This window comes from Vanellus vanellus (genome assembly GCF_965231255.1).
Source record: "Vanellus vanellus genome assembly, contig: HAP1_SCAFFOLD_67, whole genome shotgun sequence".
Taxonomy (NCBI): Eukaryota; Metazoa; Chordata; class Aves; order Charadriiformes; family Charadriidae; genus Vanellus; species Vanellus vanellus.
In genome coordinates, this window is record NW_028128775.1 from 692641 (window position 1) to 714177 (window position 21537).

Here is a 21537-nt window from a genome sequence, read left to right on the forward strand (position 1 = left end):
CTCTAAAGTTCAAAGTTGGGATGCTGAAGCCAACCAAGCAAGGCAAAAGCGCTATCACTCACTGAGCCAAGAAACCGTCGAAGGCAGTTGCTCTGTCACCTGAGCTGAATTTACAGGCCGTGTTTCAGTGGAAAGCTGCCCCCAGGTCAGCGTGCTCCATGCTCTGTTTCACAAGTCCTTCCCCGTTGAATTGTTCCTTTCAGGCCATGGAGAGAGAGGTCAGTGCCGCATTTGGCAGAGGTGAGCCAGATGAGATCATGAGCAGTGCCTTCAAACTAAAGGTCACTCGTGAGGACATCCGCACGCTCAGGAACCTTTGCTGGCTAAACGATGAGGTAAAACCAGCTGCAGCACAGGGACAGTCTCATTCAGCCTTTATTGAAAAATACCCCTCCGCCCTGTACAGAAGTCCCGTCAACGTTCTTTGACGACCTCCGTGGCAGAGCCTAAAAACCTCTGTACAGGTCTTATTTGAGGTATTGAAGGGTCGATCGTTTCTGGAAGTTCCGTTACTTCTTGTATGACGCAGCTTCCCGGAGTTCGTCCGGGTTTTTGGTGTGGGGGGCAGGTGTTTTGATCAAACTGACGATGTAGCCCCGTGTGAAATTCTGGGAACAAAAGCTGACAGCTGAGGCTGGAGTTCTCTCCGCTGCGTGCTTAAGGGTGGCCAGAACAGAGGTGGTGCTGTATTTTTGGTTGGGGAAGGCATATGTTTACACCTCACGTTTCCTCTTTATGGTACAGGTGGTTAATTTCTACATGGGTCTGCTGATGGAAAGAGGCAAGAAGGAAGGATATCCAGTGGTCCACGCATTCAGTACTTTCTTTTATCCCAAACTAACATCTGGGGGCTATGATGCAGTAAGAAGATGGACCAGAAGTGTCGATGTCTTCAAGCAGGACATCATCTTCGTGCCTGTGAACTTGAAAGCGCACTGGACACTAGCCGTGAGTCCCACGGGCTTTTTCTTTAGAATTGGACGGGGAGCAAAAACTGGCAAGAGAAGTCATTTAGGTGTTGAGGGGTGTGCGGCAGAAGGTTGTGCTTTGTCTAATGGTCACCTTTTAATAACAGGTCATAGATGTCAGGAAGAAGACCATCACGTACTTGGACTCGCTGGGCCAGAAAGGGGACAAGATTTGTCAGACTTTGCTGTAAGTAACCGCTCCGTCACTGCTTTTCTGGTGTGAATGAGGAGAGGGGTTTTAGATTGAGTCCCTGTAAGGCGACTGCCAGTTTTCACGTGGCTTGTAGATAACCAAGCAGGAATCTTGGAGTTGCTTGCTGCGACTTGTCTGGCATCGACTGCTTATCTGCTGTCACAGCGTCCCCTGCACCCAGGGTCTGGGGTGCCTGGATTCTGCCACCTTCCCGTGAGAGGCACAGCCAAATACGCCATAGCCCCGTGGCACACGTGTGCCGACTTTGTTAGTCGGAGCCCAGGATGTGGGATCAAGGCACCCGGTGGAATTACGGCATTACAGTTCCTTGCGTGGTTTGTCTCTTTGTGCTCTGATAACATGTGATTTGGGGCTTTTTGACCTCTCCGAAGCAATGGAATTGTTGGCCTTGTTCTTGACCATTAGCTCACAGCCTCTCCCCGTGTTTGTAAGTTTCAGATTGGGATTTTTCCTCAAAATCAGCCTTAAATCAGCTGCTGTGAGGATCCTCTGACATTTTACTGTCCTGCCGTTTGTCTTCCTGTGATCCTTCAGCCACTTTATTTTGTTGTTGGCCTAAATTACAGAGATGAAAAGGGATTTTTTTTTCCCTTTTGTTTTAACCAGCCAATACCTGCAAAAAGAAAGCCGGGAAAAAAGAAACCTGGAGCTGAATGTTTTGGAGTGGACTCTTCACAGCATGGAGCCACGTGTACGTGAGCACCACTTGGGTTTGAAATGGGAACTGTCAGTGCTTCTTTGGGGCCCAGATCCTGGCACGTGACAAAGAAAGGGCTGAGCTGATGTTTCTCAAGGAGTTAATAGTAAAAAGCGGTCCCTACAGACTGGATTTAAGAAAGGTCACTTAAGAAAAAGGCGGTGCAAACCTCGAGAGGCCTCGCAGGGAGGAGGGCTGCTGCCCCTTCTGGGCCTGCCAAGAATTTGGATCGTAGTGTCCGAGTCCGGGAGGCAGAGGGGAGGGATGGTGAGCAGTGAACTGGGTCTGTTCCTCGTGGGCGGGAGTGGGTATTCGGGATTAGGCAAGTAGGGTCAGGAGTGTGCGGTGAGCGCAGTGTCGGTGTGGGTAATGTGCGCTGCTTCCAAGTTGCTTTTCTTTTGAGACAGAGGGAAATCCTCCATCTTCTTTGCATTCCTTAGGAGATCCCTCAGCAGCTGAATGGAAGCGACTGCGGCGTCTTTATGTGCAAATACGCAGATTACATCGCCAGAGAGAAACCGTTCAACTTTACCCAGGTGAGTGAAGGTCATAAACCCCTCCAGCCCCTTTCGCGCAGGGACAGGAGCCGGGGAGGTTAGGCAGCAGCTCTTCATTGTGTCCGGGGCAGGGGCTGAGGTTTCGTGCCCCGTTTCGGTGCGTAGTTGCTGGGGTCAGAACTTCCAAGTGGCCTGGGCAGGGCAGAGCTGTGGTTCTCCATCCCCGCCTTTGGGAGAGGCTGCCGGTGAGATTCCTCTTGGGCAAGATACTGCCGCCAGCGGGTTTGGCATATCTGGGCTCGGTATCTTTTGGAGAAATGGCTTCTACCCTTTGACCAGTCAAGACAGCGCTTATTTTTATTGATTTCGTTTTAGACCGGTCTTTTATTAGCGTGCTTGTAAGCTGTCGCGCGGTCAAGTCAATCTGGTTTTGTCGGGTTGTCGTGTCACCCTCTTAGGAACCGCGTGGGGTGTTGTACCCAAACGGTTGACAGTTCTTAAAGGGAACTTCATATTAAGGACTCCGCTGGGCGTTTATGCCTGTTTGCCGCCTCTTTCTACCGTGACGTCATTATTTAATGGATTTCTCTTCTCTTTTCAGACTCACATGCCGTACTTCCGCAAGAAGATGGTGTGGGAGATAATCCACCAACAGCTGCTGTGACACATGGACTATTAGAGTTCTTATTTTAATTACGTTTCTTAGACCTTAGTTACTTTTCTTAGACCTTTAGTTAGTTTTCTTAGACCTTTAGTTACATTTCTTAGACAAATTTTCCTCTTTAGGTTATGAAGTAGAAGTTAAGATGGTTTATTCCCCCCACCTCCCTTATTTTGGAGACAGTAACTCTGGGGTTTTGGGTTTTTTTTTTTGCCAACACCACCAACAGCTGCTGTGAGATGTGCACTATTAGAACAACGCTGTGATCACCTCCGGGTGACTCGTTGTTATTGTAGTTACATTTCTTAGACCTCATTTGGAACAGCAGCAGGCACACAAATTTTCCTCTTCAAGTTATGAAGTAGTGGGTTAAGACAGTTCCCCCCCCCCCCCCCCCCTTATTTTGGAGACAGTAACTCTCTTTGAAATTAGCTAACGCACCTTAAGCGAGAGCCAGAAAGATGGGTGTGACCTCGTTAAGGGCAGAGTGAAGAAGGAACATCGTCAACTTCCATGGCTGAGCCGCACGCTCGCGCCTCACAGCGCACGCGACCACATTACAGACAAATGGGAAACATCTGTGGTGGTGGTTACAGTCGTGTTTGCCCAACTTACCTTCCCAAGGACAACGTGCTGAACTACCGTCTCCTCAAAGAGAGTTTTCCTCTGTTTCTGGAATATCTACCATCTACTTGATTCCTAAAACTGGATTTGTCATGACCACGGAAAGAAAGCGTTTACCATCTCTTGATTTCTCACCAAAGCCCCTGTCATTTGGGCTGGTTTGGGGTTGGTTTTTTTTTTTTGCTGTCTCCAGGGAGTTATCTAATGTGAAAAGAGAAGTATTTATTTCTTTATATAATTTAAATATTTATTTTAATAAAAAGAGCCTTAATGGAACGAAACTCTACCTGTGTCCTGGTTTGAGGTAAAACAGAACCAATTTTGTTCTGTTTTACACCCTCCGACTCAAGACAAATCAAAGCTGATGCGAGATATCCTGTGGGTTTGCTTCTGTGAATATGCAGAAGACATGAAGAAGTGGGATGGAGAACCTACCTCAGCCCTACAGGCACAGGTGCTTGAGCTGCAAAATGAAGCCGATAGAAGAAAGGATTCTTACAGGAGGAAGGCTGCTCCGACCTACGGTAGGCGATTCTATGGACCAGGTAGGAACCAATCTGATAATCGTAGGTACTACGGTCAATAGTAGAGGTGCCCTGCCTCCAGCCAGGAGGAGGAGAGGGACAACCGAGTTTATTGGACTGTGTGGATTCGATGGCCTGGCACATGAGAGCCACAAAAGTATAAAGCCCTGGTGGACACTGGTGCACAGCGTGCCCTATTGCCATCGAATCATAAAGGGGCAGAAACTGTCACCATTTCTGGAGTGACAGGCGGATCTCAAGAACTGACTGTATTAGAGGCTGAAGTGAGCCTAACTGGGAATAAATGGGAGAAACACCCCATTGTTACTGGTCCAGATGCTCCGTGCATCCTTGGCATAGACTATCTCAAGAGAGGGTATTTTAAAGACCCAAAAGGGTATCGGTGGGCTTTTGGTATAGCAGCTGTAGAGACTGAGGATGTTACACAGCTGTCTGCCTTACCCGGTCTTTCAGATGACCCTTCTGTTGTGGAACTGCTGAGGGTTGAAGATCAGCAGGTGCAATTGCTACTGCCACGGTGCTTCGACGACAGTATCGCACCAACCGAGACTCCCTGATTCCCATCCATAACCTGATTCGCCGGCTAGAGAGCCAAGGAGTGATCAGCAGAACTCGCTCACCCTTTAACAGCCTGTCGTGGTTTAGGCCAAATCCACCACTGGGGACCTGAGGGACCCCAAATGGGACCGACAGATGCTCCCCTCTACCCCTCTTCAAAGAGAGAGGCAGAGGAGGAAAAAGAGACTTAGGAGTTTAGAAGGAACTAAACTACTTTAATGAAATATTAATAATAAAATAAAAAGAAATAATGAAAAATATATACAAAACTGTATCAAGCTCCCGAGATGACAATCACGTCATCGGCTGGCACTGGGGCAGTCCCAGGCTGGACTCAGTGACGGACGGGAACTGGATTCCGGATCGGCATTCAGGATGGGGATCACAGGCAGACGAACAGAGTCCTCCTCAGACATCGGCCATTGAAGGAAGAGCGCTGACCCTTTGATCCCTCAGCTTTTATACTGAGCATGAGGCAGATGGGATGGAATACCCTGCTGGTCGTTTTTGGGTCACCTGTCCTGTCTGCTCCTCCCTGCAGGTGGGACCCCACTATGCTTTTCCGCTTCCGACCCTCCAACGGGGCAAATAACAAAGTTGTTTGGCCGTGGGGGTTATAGCAATGAGTATAAGCAGAGCCTCTCTGCATCCCACGCCCGGGCATCAGCTGTAACCATTGGTCTGACCTCTCTGAGAGAGTGAACACTGTCTGCACAATATGCAGTTAACTTCAGGAGTTAGAAGAGGCCCAGCTAAGAAGCCAAGTTACTGAACAAAATTGGTTCTGTTTTACCTCAAACCAGGACACAGCCCTATATGGGCAGTGCGAAAGTCTGATGGGCACTGGAGATTAACAGTAGACTATCGTGGCCTGAATGAAGTTACACCACCCCTGAGTGCTGCTGTGCCAGATATGCTACAACTTCAGTATGAACTGGAGTCAAAGGCAGCCCAATGGTATGCTACAATTGACATTGCTCATGCCTTTTTCTCTATTCCTTTAGCAGCAGAGTGCAGGCCACAGTTTGCTTTCACCTGGAGGGTGTCCAGTGCACCTGGAATCGACTGCCCCAGGGGTGGAAACACAGCCCTACTGTTTGCCATGGACTGATCCAGACTGCACTGGAGAAGGGTGGAGCTCCAGAACACCTACAATACATCAATGACATCATTGTGTGGGGTAATTCAGCAGAAGAAGTTTTCCACAAAGGTAGGAAAATAATTAAGATTCTTCTGAAAGCAGGTTTTGCCATTAAAAGAGGCAAGGTCAAGGGACCTGCACGAGAAATCCAGTTTTTGGGAATCAAGTGGCAAGATGGCCGTCGCCAGATCCCAATGGATATAATTAACCGAATAACATCTATGTCCCCACCTACTAACAAAAAGGAAACACGAGCCTTTTTAGGTGTTGTGGGTTTCTGGAGAATGCATATTCCAGGTTATAGCCAGATTGTGAAACCTCTCTATGAAGTGACTCGAAAGAAAAAGGAGTTTGTGTGGGGCCCTGAGCAACGACAAGCCTTTGAGCAAATTAAACAAGAGATTGTGCATGCAGTAGCCCTTGGACCAGTCCGAACTGGACGGAACATTAAAAATGTGCTCTACACCACAGCCGGGGACAATGGCCCTACCTGAAGCCTCTGGCAGAAAGCACCAGGGGAGACTCGAGGTCGACCGCTAGGATTCTGGAGTCGGGGATATAAAGGCTCCGAGGCCAACTATACTCCAACTGAGAAAGAAATCTTGGCAGCATAGGAAGGAGTTAGAGCTGCTTCAGAAGTAACTGGTACTGAGGCACAGCTCCTCCTGGCACCCCCATTACCAGTACTGGGCTGGATGTTCAAGGGTAAAGTTCCTTCTACTCATCATGCCACCGATACTACCCTGGAGTAAGTGGGTTGCCTTAATCACGCAACGAGCTCGAATAGGAAACCCAAATCGCCCAGGAATGGTAGAAGTGATCACAAATTGGCCCGAAGGCAAAGACTTTGGGATGCCACCAGAGGAGGTGGTGACACGTGCTGAGGAAGCTCCACCATATAATGAACTCTCAGATAATGAGAAACAGTATGCCTTGTTTACTGATGGGTCTTGTCGTATTGTAGGAAAACATCGAAGGTGGAAAGCTGCTGTATGGAGTCCTACACGACGAGTCTCGGAAGCTGCTGAAGGACAAGGTGAATCGAGTCAATTTGCAGAGGTAAAAGCCATCCAGCTGGCATTGGACGTTGCTGAACGAGAAAAGTGGCCAATACTCTATCTCTATACTGACTCATGGATGGTGGCAAATGCTCTGTGGGGGTGGCTAAAGCAGTGGAAGCAGAGCAACTGGCAGCGCAGAGGTAAACCCATCTGGGCTGCTGAGCTGTGGCAAGACATTGCCGACCGGCTAGCAAACCTAGTCGTAAAGGTACGTCACGTAGATGCCCATGTACCCATGGGTCGGGCCACTGAGGAACATCAAAACAATCAGCAAGCGGATCAGGCTGCTAAAATTTTCCAGACAGACTTGGACTGGGAACATAAAGGTGAACTATTCTTAGCTCGGTGGGCCCATGACACTTCAGGTCATCAAGGAAGGGATGCAACATATAAATGGGCACGTGACCGAGGCGTGGATTTAACCATGGACGCTATTGCGCAGGGTATCCGTGACTGTGAAACATGCGCCGAAATCAAGCAAGCTAAACAGTTCAAACCTTTGTGGTATGGGGGACGATGGCTGAAATATAAATATGGGGAAGCTTGGCAAGTTGATTACATCACACTCCCTCAAACTCGCCAGGGTAAGCGCTATGTGCTTACAATGGTGGAAGCAAGCACCGGATGGTTGGAAACCTATGCCGTACCTCATGCCACTGCCCGGAATACCATCCTGGGCCTTGAAAGGCAAGTCTTGTGGCGACATGGCACTCCAGAAAGAATTGAGTCAGACAATGGGACTCATTTTAAAAACAATCTTATAAGTAATTGGGCAAAAGAACATGGTATTGAGTGGATATATCATATCCCCTATCACGCACCAGCTTCTGGGAAGATTGAGCGATACAATGGACTGTTAAAAACCACCCTAAAAGCTATAGGAGGTGGAACCTTTAAAAATTGGGACAAGCATTTACAACAAGCTACCTGGTTAGTTAACACCAGGGGATCCTTCAATCGAGCTGGTCCTGCTCAATCAGACCTTTTACATATTGTAGAAGGGGATAAAGTCCCTGTGGTGCATGAAAGGAATTTGTTAGGGAAAACTGTTTGGGTTTTCCCTGCTTCAGGCAAAAGCAAACCCATTCGTGGGACTGTTTTTGCCCAAGGACCTGGATGTACTTGGTGGGTGATGCTGAAGGATGGAGAAGTTCAATGTGTACGTCAAGGGAATTTAACCCTTGGTGAGATTACTCAATCCTGAGCAGTATGATGCTGATCACTACATAATACTAACGGTGTTCAATAAGTGTTTTTCAGAATAACACAGTGGTGATGAAACCTGAGCTAGCTTCATCAAGTGGCGTCCAGCAAGCTCTTCAAGATGAACATGCTACCCCATGGGCACGAACCAGAATGAATTTTGTACCATCTTTCCTGCCCTGAGATGAGATCCAGCAATCATGAACTAAATGGACTTAAAATTTTGTATATAAACATAAACCGTAGATGAGTGACCTGCATATATCCATATCATATATAACTGTGTGTGCGTAAATTTGATGTATAAAAGTAATAGTAATCTGAGCAAGATGCAAATGGTATGGAATAAGGGGTGGAATGTCCTGGTTTGAGGTAAAACAGAACCAATTTTGTTCAGTAACTTCGCTTCTTAGCTGGGCCTCTTCTAACAACTGAAATTAACTGCATATTGTGCAGAAAATGTTCACTCTCTCAGAGTGATAAGACCAATGTTTATAGCTGATGCCCAGGCATGGGATGCAGAGAGGCTCCTGCTTACACTTATTGCCATAACAGCCAAGGCCAACCAACATTGTCATTTGCCACGTTGGAGGGTCGGAAGCGGAAAAGCATAGTGGGGTCCCACCTGGAGGGAGGAGCAGACAGGACAGGTGACCCAAAACTGACCAACAGGGTATTCCATCCCATCTGCCTCATGCTCAGTAGAAAAGCTGAGGGATCAAAGGGTCACGGGTTCTTCCTTCAATGGCCGACGTCTGAGGAGGACTCTGTTTGTCTGCCTGTGATCCCAATCCTGACTCCGGATCCGGAATCCAGTTCCCGTCCGTCACTGAGTCCAGCCTGGGACTGCCCCAGTGCCAGCCGGTGACGTGATTGTCATCTCGGGAGCTTGACACGGTTTTGTATATATTTTTCATTATTTCTTTTTATTTTATTATTAATATTTCATTAAAGTAGTTTAGTTCCTTCTAAACTCCTAAGTCTCTTTTTCCTCCTCTGCCTCTCTCTTTGAAGAGGGGTAGAGGGGAGCATCTGTCGGTCCCGTCTGGGGTCCCTCGGGTCCCCAGTGGTGGATTTGGCCTAAACCACGACATACCCAAAGAACACACAAGTTAAAAACCGCACATGAGGATAACTCATCACTTTCTTATTGAACCAACATTATATTGATTCTGAACAAATAGTCCATGTTTGTAATTTCTGCTTATAGCAACTACCTGAATTTCTGCAAAATCCGTTATTTAACACAAAGTCCTTCAAAACAGATTTGTTCTTCAAAGAAACATTTATATTGCACCTGGTGAAAATCCGGGGGTGGGTGTAGGGCTCTCTGTCATTGCATCCATTTCAGCACTGGGGATTTAGGTGTTGATACCTGGGTGATGGCCTTTGGCTCCAGACCCCATCATGTCTCAGGGGATGGCCCAGTCGTACTGACTAGAGACCAAAAGCGGCGTGGTTTTGAGATGCTGCTCCTAGAGCCAGCTGTTAATGTCTGGAACTGGGTGAAACTGACCTTCAAATATTCAAATATTTTCAAATGTGACTTTGTTTTCCTCTAAAAAATTACTCAGAAACCCGTTAAGAAATAACTGGCAACTTGGCACTTACAGATGTCAGCTGGGATGTTGTTCATACCCAGGATACAAACCCACGTGTCTATTTGTCACCATAATACTGTTATACCTGGACTACTGAATCACCTCCCCTGTTAATTAAAACCAAGAATTTTTAATCTGCTATGCCAGCAAGTTGAAGGCAAAGAAAGGAATTGTATTGGCATTTGAATAGGGTTGCGTATGATTTTTTTTAGCTGTCATTTTAGGGATCTTCCTAAGTGTCAGTGACATGAAAGATGAACTCGCAAACAGCAATTGAGGTTGCCAAGGTCCACAGAGTAAAAGTGTTGCTTTACTTGGGTATTTGCTAGATCAAATCCTTCTAGTAGTAAAAGCGGTGAGTAGGCAGGTGATGATGTAAGAGAAACGAAAAGTAGTGTGTGTGGTGGTGGGAGGAGGTTGGTAGGGCCACGAGTAGCAATATCTGTTGACAGAGCACAACATGTGAGATGGATGAGACCCCCCTCAGACAGATAACATCAGATTACAATGCTGTGTGTGCAGGTGTACTTCCAGTTCATCGTTTCGAATAAATTTTTCAGGCTTGAACACTGGATGCAGGCTATTGAAGTACAGTACTAGTGTACAAGGCAGTATAATATCTGAAAATCAGAGTATTTATGGAAAAAAAAAATTATAATTTGGGATTTTTCCCTCAGTCCATTCTAAGAAGAGCTCTTGTCTACCAGGAGTCCTAGTAGACAGCCGGAACCTGGAACGGGGTAAGACTCCAGGGCAGGGAACCAAGACAGATGTCAGAAATCGGGGGAAGCCAAAGTGAGAGCAAGTCATCGAACCATAGAATAATATAATAGTTTAGGTTGGAAAGGACCTTAAAGATAATCCTGTTCCAAGTCCCCTGCCATGGGCAGGGACACCTCCCACTAGACCAGGTTGCTCAAAGCTCCATGCACCCTGGCCTTGAACACCTCCAGGGATGAGGCATCCACAACTTCTCTGGGCAACCTGGGCCAGTGCTCAGCAACCTCAGAGTGAAAAATTTCTTCCTCATGTCTAATCTAAATCTCCCCTCTTCCAGTTTGAAGCCATTACCCCTCATCCTATCACTACATGCCATTGTAAAAAGTCCCTCTCCAGCCTTCTTGTAGGCCCCCTTCAGATGCTGGAAAGCTGCTGTAAGGTCTCCCCCGAGCCTTCTCTTCTCCAGGCTGAACACCCCCAACTCTCTCAGCCTGTCTTCCCAGCAGAGGTGCTCTGATCATCTTCGTGGCCCTCCTCTGGACCCGCTCCAACAGGTCCATGTCCTTCTTATGTGGAGGCATCCAGAGCTGGACACAATAGTCCAGGTGGGGTCTCAGAAGAATGGAATAGAGAGGCAGAATCCCCTCCCTCGCCCTGCTGGCCACGCTTCTTTTGATGCAGCCCAGGATATGGTTGGCCTTCTGGGCTGTGAGCACACGTTGCCGGCTCATGTTGAGCTTCTCATCGGTCAGCAACCCCAAGTCCTTCTCCTCAGGGCTGCTCTCCATCCATTCTCTGCCCAGCCTGCATTTGTGCTTGGGATTGCCCCAACCCAGGTGCAGGACCCTGCACTTGGCCTTGTTGAACTGCATGAGGTTGGCGTGGGCCCACCTCTCCAGCCTGTCCAGGTCCCTCTGGATGGCATCCCTTCCTTCCAGCGTGTCAACCACTCCAGGCAGCTTGGTGTCAATGAGAAACTTGCTGAAGGCGCACTCAATCCCACTATCCATGTCACCGACAAAGATCCGTTCCCTTTAATCCTGACTCATAAATTCTCTGTCGGCTCCTCATCTATCCCTAGGTGGAGCTCCATGCACTCACTCCAGGTGGTCATGGACATAGAGGGCAACACCCCCTGCTTGTTTCCCCTGCCTGTCCTTCCTAAAGGGCCCGTATCCCTCTATTCCAACACTCCAGTCATAGGTGCCATCCCACCACGTCTCTGTGATGCCAATGAGATCATAGACCTGGAGGTGTGCACACGTCTCTAACTCCTCTTGTTTACTCCCCACGCCGTGTGCGTTTGCATAGAGGCACTTAAGCTGGGTCCCCGTTGAACGTGACTTAGTGGCTGGAGAGGCTGCAGTTCCTTTGTGCTGTTCTCCAGGTGGCCTTCCTTTGAGGTGTTTACCTGTGTTTCCCCATTGGCTCCTATTGCCTCAGGAGCCCCTGGCTCCTCTTCATAAGACTACGAGTGTGCTGCAGTATACCCAGCACATCTTGGAGCAAGAGGCTGAGGGCCCTCGCTCGCGCCCCATCCCTCATACCTTGGAGTGTCGTCCCTTGGCTTGTCACAGCCATCCTGATAACACCCCGCGAGTGTCCCTGCACTGGCCCAGCCTTTCCTGCCCCAGAAAAGCTCCAGAAAGGCCCGGTTTGCTGCCAAAAAGGGGTTCCGCTGCGGCCGTGCCTGTACCAGCACTGCTCATTTCAGCGAGTCGGCATGGCGTGTCATAGACGGATGAAGAAGTGGACTAAACCAGAGTTGTTCCTGGGCCTTATCTCCAGAGCTGTGGACAGGTGTCACCAGAGAACTCCAGAGAGACCTCTAGTCAGAAGCAAACACCTTGAGTTCCTGAAATTCCCCCAGGAAAGGGTAGCCTGTCATATCTGGGCATGTTGAGCCTAACTAACCCCATGGCAAGGGGTTGTGTGCTCTTTCTGTGAGTGCCCATACTGCTTTCAATGCAGTTTCCACTTCCCCCGTGTCGGCGCCAGGCAGCTGGTGCTGCCGTGCCCACCACATAGGCATGACATTGGGTCTGGTGTGAGTCAGAGACTGTGCCTAAGAGGCACTGCGGACAAGGGCATCCTGTAGAAGAGCAATGTTCAACACTCAGAAAGAGAAAATGGACGCAGGCCTTTTTCTTTTTACTGCAATATGGATGAATTCAAAGTTCGTGTGCTGCACAATAACATTGCAAATACGAAAAGTGCATTGATTCGTTTTAATACTTAGAAATCTTGTTAAACGAATTTAAGTTTGATTTGGCATACACTACCCAGGGCTAATAATATCCTATTCTGGACACTGACAAAGGCTCTATCAAGATAAAGTGTTGTATCTTACTTTCTCTGGCATGAAATACAACAAATCAGATCTGCAGGAGTGTTATTGAAATGGGTTTGCTAGGATACACATGCTGCTCCTAGGCAAGCAAGAGATGCGGAAGAATAACAGCAACTGGAATAACAGAAAATGCCCACGCTTCATCTTATTTCTTTGATATTTTTAATATAATGCACAGAATCCTGATTGTATATAGAGCTGCAAATTGGTCAGCTTGAACAGTACAAATAGACTTACCATTTTTCATCATTTTTATTTTCAGTCCGTTGCATTTCCTGGCTCTCAGAAAATGCTATCCCTGTACTGGAATGGTTTTGCTGCAAATATTACGGGTAGATATAAATTCCTAAGGAAAAGAATATCTTTTCTGATTTTCTTCTAATTAAGTGCAAATTATTTTGTGAACTTGATATTCTTTCTCAAAATCTACATTTTGTACTTAGTAAAGAGAATTCTGATTCAGAAAATTGATAGCAAAAGAACGTCTACAAGCCAAAAAAAGGTAATCTTAGCATTGCTAAATCCTCCAAAACTGATGCCATGAGGAGCGATACAGGCCTGCCTATTATTCAGCATGTTTAAACGAGTTTCACAGGTGGGGTCCTGAACTCACTCACTTCAGCCCAGGTATTACTGATTGTGTGTTTCCCTAAGCTGTAAATATCTTAAAAGGTATTGGAAGAAAGAAGGTTTCTGCCTCAAATTAATCTATCCACCAGCTGGAAGAGACAGCCAGCCTTTTTAAAATAGCGTAGAATGGTCAAAATGTTCCTCTTTTCAAAAGGCCTTATTCAACACTGCCTCATCTGTCCAGTCAGAGGAGTGAGTGCCCATGATTCTTCCTACTCTCTGTAGTTGGGAGATGCTCTCGGAAGAGAGCGTCTTTCCTACTTTCTTGTAGTTGGAAGACGTCAACCTCCGCAGAAGATTTTTCCTAAAAGGCACAATCTGTCTATTTAATGATTCCTTCAATATAATGATTTAAAAACTGTACCTGCTGGTCTGAACCTGGACTTGATATTCTAGTTCCCTCCTAATAAAATAAATATAATGTTCTTGTCTGCAGATGCCCCATTGCCACAGGGTGTACAAGAAGGGATTCTGCCTCATCATCAAGAATCACTCAGAAATCAAAAGAATATTTTACTACCCGTTCACCCTCCACTGATTATAAACCTCAATGACGAGGAGGAGGAAGAGGATGACGAAGAGAAAGAGAACTGTAAAGAGTTTTTTTCTCTCTTTTACAAGGAAGCAGAATGGGTTTTTTGGACTCTTGCAGTGTATACATCACAACTGATGTATTATAATAACAATTACATTGTTAGAAAAGAGTTGTTGACAGGTTTTGGAAATAGCTTCCAGCTAATCCTCAAAATATTGGAACTGGTAGTTCCCAGATGTGAGTGAGGCAATGTTTTCTAACTCCTGTGAATTGCCTAGCTGTATATTTCAATGGTGGTACAATTCACTTCTTTTTCATTCAATGAAGTTTAAAATGTGATCCACTATTCAGATGATGTGATCCACCATTCAAAAATTCTCAAAATTTGGGGATGAAATCACAAATTCAGGAGGTACTTCTTTCCCGGGAAACAAACTTTGGAACAGGGGCTCTACACACTCATCACTGAAGGTGAAGTCACAGGTTTGTTTACAAAAGATAGCTGAGTGACTTCAACTTAAATAATTTGTTTGACTGATTTCCTAAACTCTGAAGGCAGTCTCATTTTATTGCAGAAAGTTACTCTCGAGTCTAGCGAAGAGAAACCAGACAAAACTCTTCACTAGATTAACTGCAGTGTCTATATATATATATTTACATTATTATTTATTCCCTTTTTGTGAACTGTAGTTAAACCGTTGACTGTATCTCACTCAGAGATGAGAGATTCATAGTGATGGAATGAATTGCACATTCCCAGAGCGTAAGAGAACAACCTACTCTCCTGCGTGCACCCTGCAAATGACGGTGCTAGTTCTCAGGCAGCCCCGAGCCGCCTTTGCTTTTCCCGCTGTCCTTTGGGTGAGCGGGCAGGGCTGCCTGTTAGGGCCTCCAAACTCGGTTTCAGTCTGAGTTGGCCACGTTAACTTCAACAACAGAAAGAGCAGGGCTTTGCTCGTCTTAGTAGCCTGAACTGAGACAGATAAGGAGTGCTCATTTCACCAGCTCTGCTGGCAGACGTTACAGGACAGTAACTTTGGGCAGAGGTTTTGTGACAAGCGCTCCCTGGGGACATGTTTAGTCACAAGATTTCCTTTTGGGTGTAAATGAAGGACTGTTTTGCAAATAAGGACTGAAGATTTTTTTTAACTCATTTTAAATCAACAAACATTAACTTCTTAATAGGTGTTGTAACTGCAATTCCATTGCACTTGGCAATACCTAATATTACGGAATCATTTTTCTGTCCAGAAGCAGAGGTTGCAGTGAGAAAAGAAACACCCATGACAGAAATGAAATTCATTGTGGTATTTGATTATTAAGAATTATTGAAGGCCTTTGTATAGATAACTAGTAATCTTTTAAAAATCTATCCTATAGATGTTTCTAATTGGGTGCCTAAGACTGCTGCAGATATTGAAGAGGAAAGAGCAATAAAGGAAATGTGCTATAAATCTGGTAAGTATGGAATTAGTCACTCTTTCCTAAACAGCAGTGCTGCCAATATAGTAAACTTTGCATTTTTTTTCCCTCTTGGGATATATTTAGCTGAGTATTACAAGATTCCGTACCCTCACGAACACCAATCAACAAAACCTGTGTCTTCACCTCAGGAAAATGAGCTATTACCCTTGGAAGCGACCGGGCGAGACTTGCAGAAAGGCAAGTACTTTCCATCTTCTCAGACAATGTTTACCAGTTTTTAAATTACTGTTAGAGGGAGAAACTATGACATCATTTGCCCATCCTCCCCGCTTTTTGAACTTGGTGATGATGAAAGATAGCATATTACAAAGAGGATAGAAATACTTTTAATTTTTCCCCATATATATAGGGGATCAGGCCTAGTACCAGGGGATCAGGCCTAGTTACCAGGGGGTGAGGCCTAGTCAGCATGGGTTTATGGAAGGCAGGTCCTGCCAGACGAAACTCATCTCCTTCTACGACAAGATTACCAGAATATTGGACAAGGGAAAGGCTGTTGATATTGTATACCTGGGCTTTCAAAAAGCATTCGATACTGTCCCCCATACAATTCTTGTGGAAAAACTGGCTTCGCACGGCCTGGATGAGCATACGATCCGCTGGATCAAGCACTGGCAGACTGGAAGGTCCCAAAGAGTGGTGCTCAATGGATTTAAATCCAGCTGGCGGACAGTCACAAGTGGTGTGCCTCAGGGCTCAGTGTTGGGACCATTTCTGTTTAATGTCTTTATTGATGATCTCGATAAGGACATAGGGTGTATCATCAGCAAGTTTGCAGATGACACCAAGTTAAGCAGGAGTGTTGATTCCCAGGAGGATAGGGAAGCTCTACAGAGAGACTTAGATAGATTGGATCATTGGGCCAACATCAATGGTATGAGTTTCAACAAGGGCAAGTGCCAGGTCCTGCACTTGGGCCACAATAACCCCATGCAGCGCTACAGGCCTCGGGAAGTGTGGCTGGAAAGCTGCCTGGCAGAAGAGGACCTGGGGGTGTTGGTGGACAGCTGGCTGAACATGAGCTGGCAGTGTGCCCAGGTGGCCAAAAAGGCCAACGGCTTCCTGGCCTGTATCAGGAATAGTGTGGTGAGCAGGACTAGGGAAGTGATCATCCCCCTGTACTTGGCACTGGTGAGGCCCCACCTCGAGGACTGTGTTCAGTTTTGGGCCCCTCACTACAAGAAGGACATTGAGGTGTTGAAGCGTGTCCAGAGAAGGGCTACAAAGCTGATGAGGGGTCTGGAGGACAAATCTTATGAGGAACGACTGAGGGAACTGGGGTTGTTTAGCCTGGGGACAAGGAGGCTGAGGGAAGACCTTATCACCCTCTACAACTACCTGAAAGGAGGGTGTAGAGAGGTGGGAGCTGACCTCTTCTCCCTGGTGAAAACTGATAGGACGAGAGGAAATAGATTCAAGTTATGTCAGGTGAGGTTTAGATTGGATATTAGGAAACATTTTTTTCACTGAAAGGGTTGTTAAACATTGGAATAGGCTGCCCAGGGAGGTGGTGGATTTGCCATCCCTGGAGGTGTTTAAAAAAAGGGTAGATGTGGTAGTCGGGGACATGGTTTAGAAGTGGTTTTGTCAGGGTAGGTTAATGGTTGGACTTGATGATCTTAAAGGACCCTTCCAACTTCAGCGATTCATCGGTTCTATGATACTTTCCTTCATCTTTTTTCCGTTTCCTCTTGATAGTATTTACTATGTCATAAATTTGACAAGAAGCCTACAGGTGGGATTCTGAGTCTTGTATCTTTCTTTTTGGCAATCTTTTTCAGACATAACAATAATTGTACATCTTTCACTTTATTTTTACATTGCTAATAGAGCTTCATGCAATCTAGTACAGTACATCACTGGGGGGGTTTTGCCTTTCTACTTTCCGTTTCCATGGTTTCTCTGGATAATTGTGGTTTTTCACCTGTCACTTCATCAAGAAATTAAGTGGTAAATAATGTAAATAATCATAAGTTAATCAGGTGATTTTATCTTGCCAGTTCCAGTCATCTCTCCTAAGCTGGGTTCTCCTCTTCAGGTGCCTCCCTGCCTTAATTTCCAATACAAGGAACCTTCTTTCAGACAAAGTAACCCCTACTTTCAGATGAATAAATTTAAGTTAAATGAATCCCAACATCACTGGTTCATCTCAGGGATGAAGAGTAGTTGAAGAATAGAATTGTTGATGAAATGTGGACAGATTTGTACAGAGATTACAGAGAAAACATTCTTCAAGTGAAGAATACATCTTATCAAATTTCCAGGTTACAAAAGGATAAAGCATTTAAAAAAAAAAAAAGGTGATCAACATTTTTATCATAGAAACAACCATTACCATTTTCTCTACCTTTATTTTCAGCAGTGCCTGAGCCATGTGGTGGGAAAAGCTCCAAACAAAAGAACCAGCTTGACATAAATAGAAGATTTTGCACCCAAAAGGAAAACTACAGTAATACTTACAAGTTTTGTATAAATTGCAACTTTTGAGATTATTGTGCAATTAGTAATTGGAATTAATGGAAATAGTCTGGAATCAACAGAAAATCAGAGTATTAATGATAATGTTTTTTAACCAAGCGCTACAGAAAATGGTTAGTCATTATGCAGCATGCTCTGATGCAAATCAACTGCCTAGAACAAAACCATCATGTTGCCTTGCCTCTAGTGCTTTCACAAGCAGAGATAAAGGAGGGGATTGGATTATAGACTTGTTGAATCTAAAAGCACTTGATGCCTTTGGGAAGGTTTTCAGCGTGGGAACATTCACTTTGTTCAGGTCAAGGATGTCCGTGGCAGAATTGCCTCATTTGGAAGATCCTGTGAGCCTGATGCAAACACTGCAAGTTACAAATTATCTTTACCAGAGAGAAAGTCTGTATTTAATACCAGCTTGTATGTGAGAGACAATGTAGGATTCACCTGATGCCTTCATTGACACTTCAGCTGATGTAACATTCAATTCACATATCAGACTGAGAGTCTTTCCTGGACCTCTATCTCGTCTCTCATGTAGCCGGAATTAAGAGGCAACGTCTATGTTTTTTTCTATAGACAAATACCCTTCAGGACCTTACAACGCACCAGCTTGGAGGAGAAGAGATCCACATGCAAACCCCTTGTCTAAGTATAAAACAACTCTTCAGGTAACTGCTTGACAGAAGTGTTTACAATTCAGTCTTTTTAGTAAAAGCAACATGCCCCTCCCCACCTAGGAAATGTAAAGGCGCTCTTCAAACTTGCCCAGCCGAAACCCTGCAAGATTGTAAGCAACGCTGAGTAGTCTGAAAGAGCAGTTTTGTTGGTGTGCAGACATGTAATTCTGACTGTATGACTAACCCGTGATTTCTGAGTTTTCACAACATTACTGATATGAAAGCAAAGTACGTCCTTGCCTTTCAAGTGAGGAGCCAGAAGCAGTGGGGTTTGGCTTGTCGCACCGGCCAAAGCACAGCAGAGACTCTATGAGTGCGATCTGTTTGTCTCTGTTCAATTGCTTGTGAAGCGTCTGCAATAGCGGAATGGTGATCAGCCCAGTTTCCAATTCATAAAAGGACTCGGGCTACAAAACATTCCCGAGACACCCTAAGGACCATGGAAACATTTTACAAGTGTCTCAAAAGCAGAGGTTAGAACCTCTATCTCATGTCTCATGTTGAAAGTTTACCTCTTAAAGCGTTTCTGAAAGAGCACATAGTTTTACTCCAACAAATCAGGCACAAAATGTTCTGTCTCTATTTTGACAGCAGAGCCAAGAAGACACAGAAGTGAATAGAAAAGGAGAAGAATACATGGAGAGGAGAAAGAGATGAAGCGAGTACTTCCATTTACAAGAAAAATCTAAACGGAAAGAAGGAAGTTATCAATTGGAAAAACTGGATCCACTGGAAAAAGATGATAAAACTGCAAATTCCAAAAATGAGATGCAGGAAGAACACCACAAAGTTTCAAAACTGATTATAAATTTAAAAAGTATGCTCTGCATGGTCACATATAAATGTCATCAATACATTCACTAAGTTTAGTCTGCTCTGAAAGCTTCCAGTTGAAATGATTGTTACAGACTATGTTTTAATGTATAATTACTAATATGAATAAATACAATTAGTTTTACTTAGCAGTTTCAGAGGACTTTTAACGTAAACAGCAATAGTAATGCATTCTAGGAAGTAGCTGTTTTGGTGTGAAAGCCAGATTCTGAGATGGTTCAGCTGTTTGTCAGATGTTTGGGTGCTCAGTCTCAGTTTGATCTTGAGATTTTGCCATTTTCGCTGGGCATCAGAACTGTGAACTGAAAGAACTTTGCAAGAAAACTTTCCGAATTAACTGAAAAATGCTTTTACATGTATTTTAAAGTACAAAAGACTGGGTAAAGACTGAGAGGAAGAATTGATAAAGGTGTGGAGGGAGCAATGCTGTTGGAGTGCCGTGCTCCCCTTGGCGTGCCTTTTCCAGCCCCACAGTCCCTGGAGCCGGAGGCTTTGTGGCTCTCCGGACCCGAATCCTGACCATAACTGAAACTCGTGGCTGAGGCTGAGCTCCCAAACACTGTGGTGTGGTGGTGCAACACCACCACCACCCCCCGCCCCACTTTGGCCACTCGGTGCTTGGTGCGATTCCCCATCCCTGGGCTACAAACCAACCCAGGAGGTGTGAGGCACATGTATCTGCCAAAGAGAAAGGACCAGAGCGTTAAAGCACCCCTGCAACATGCCTGGCTCCTGCCTCCGGTGTCGCTTGGGACTGTCACTCTCTGACAGCCTACCACATCTGTACCTGGATCATGGCCCAAAAGGGGGCGATACCAGAACTTGCAGATCTGGCAAGTTCTGGACTTGCACAACTAGTGGAAAGTACCAGAATATTCCATCGTCCAGTTGGGCTGGAGTGGAAAAATACCCAATGAAAGTAAATTATCTCAGACCCTATGAGCAGCGATTCTAGCGAGACCCTTAGAGCTCTCCTGGATGGCAGTGAGCTGTGGCCAGCACCTCCCCTGAGTCAGGACACTATTCAGGCAGACACCTCGAGGACTGGAGGGCCGGGGCAAGTCAACCCCCCTCGAGTCCCAGTTATCACCCACTGAGGGATCTCTTGAGATTTTCAGCTGACATGGGCCAAACCTGTACCTGTTGTGGATAATTACTACAAATGATCAATAATACAGCATTGGTCACACATTAAGGAAAGGTATAAGATCAAAAGGTTTCTAGGGTAGAACGCAGCTGCAGCCGGTGTGTGAAGAATCCGCTACATCTGCGATTCCCTGTACAATATTGCTTGCAGAGCAACACGGGGAGTGGAGTGGGGTGGAGACTCCAAGGCCAAACCCTGTGATAATCCAGCAAACATGGGAAAGAGATGGCACCACGGAAGAAAAACAGTGCGAAGGATGGAGCAGAGTGGAGACACTGCAGCTAAACCCCTGTGATAAACTGGGAACTTGAGGGCCAAACGGAGCCCTTGAAGGTCTTATAGAACTGATAAACTGCTACTTGTTCCGCTGAGCCAACGATCTGTCATTTTTTTGATGAAATGTTGTCCTTTGGTGAACTTTGCTCGTTATAATGTCATTATAATACCAAAACACACCTCCATCCCAAAAGCTACACGTCTCAAAGGTGCGACCACTCCTGCTTGAGTCTGCTCCCTGAATTGTTCGTAAACTATGCCTTTAAATGCGAGGCGAGAAAATTTTACACCAACCGTAATGAAAGTATTTATGACTCGAGTCACTCAAACTCCACCTTGAAGATAAAAAAAAAGTGTAAAAATAGCCCAAGAAAGGGGGGATGTGAGGGAAGACACCATCATGGACTTCTGGGACCAGTCGACGGCCTGAGCCTCTCTTCCCCCCATAAGGACGCTCGTGGGTAAGATGCAAACACTTGGCTGTACCAAGTGCTTCCCCAGGAAACCTAGAGATCTCTACAGAGTGGTTTTATAGCTTAGCGCATTTCTAACTGAGCTGTATTACTGACATCTGTAGTATTCACACGGGCTTTGCAGACAGTCACTGTCACCGGCAATCCAAAGGAACTCGTGTCTCT

General features: G+C 45.8%; 1 protein-coding gene across 1 annotated transcript in view; it reads left to right on the top strand.

Moving 5' to 3' along the window:
* Window positions 1–206: 206 nt before the first annotated feature.
* The window catches only part of LOC309684061 (sentrin-specific protease 2-like), a gene marked incomplete at both ends in the record, with an annotated part of 32988 nt that continues 11657 nt past the window's right edge, over window positions 207–21537 (top strand). Inside the window, 3 exons of the mRNA XM_082500022.1 lie at window positions 207–326; window positions 790–870; window positions 2326–2415. Of these exons, the coding sequence (XP_082356148.1) occupies window positions 207–326; window positions 790–870; window positions 2326–2415 (291 nt within the window). The remainder of the gene's footprint in view (window positions 327–789; window positions 871–2325; window positions 2416–21537) is intronic.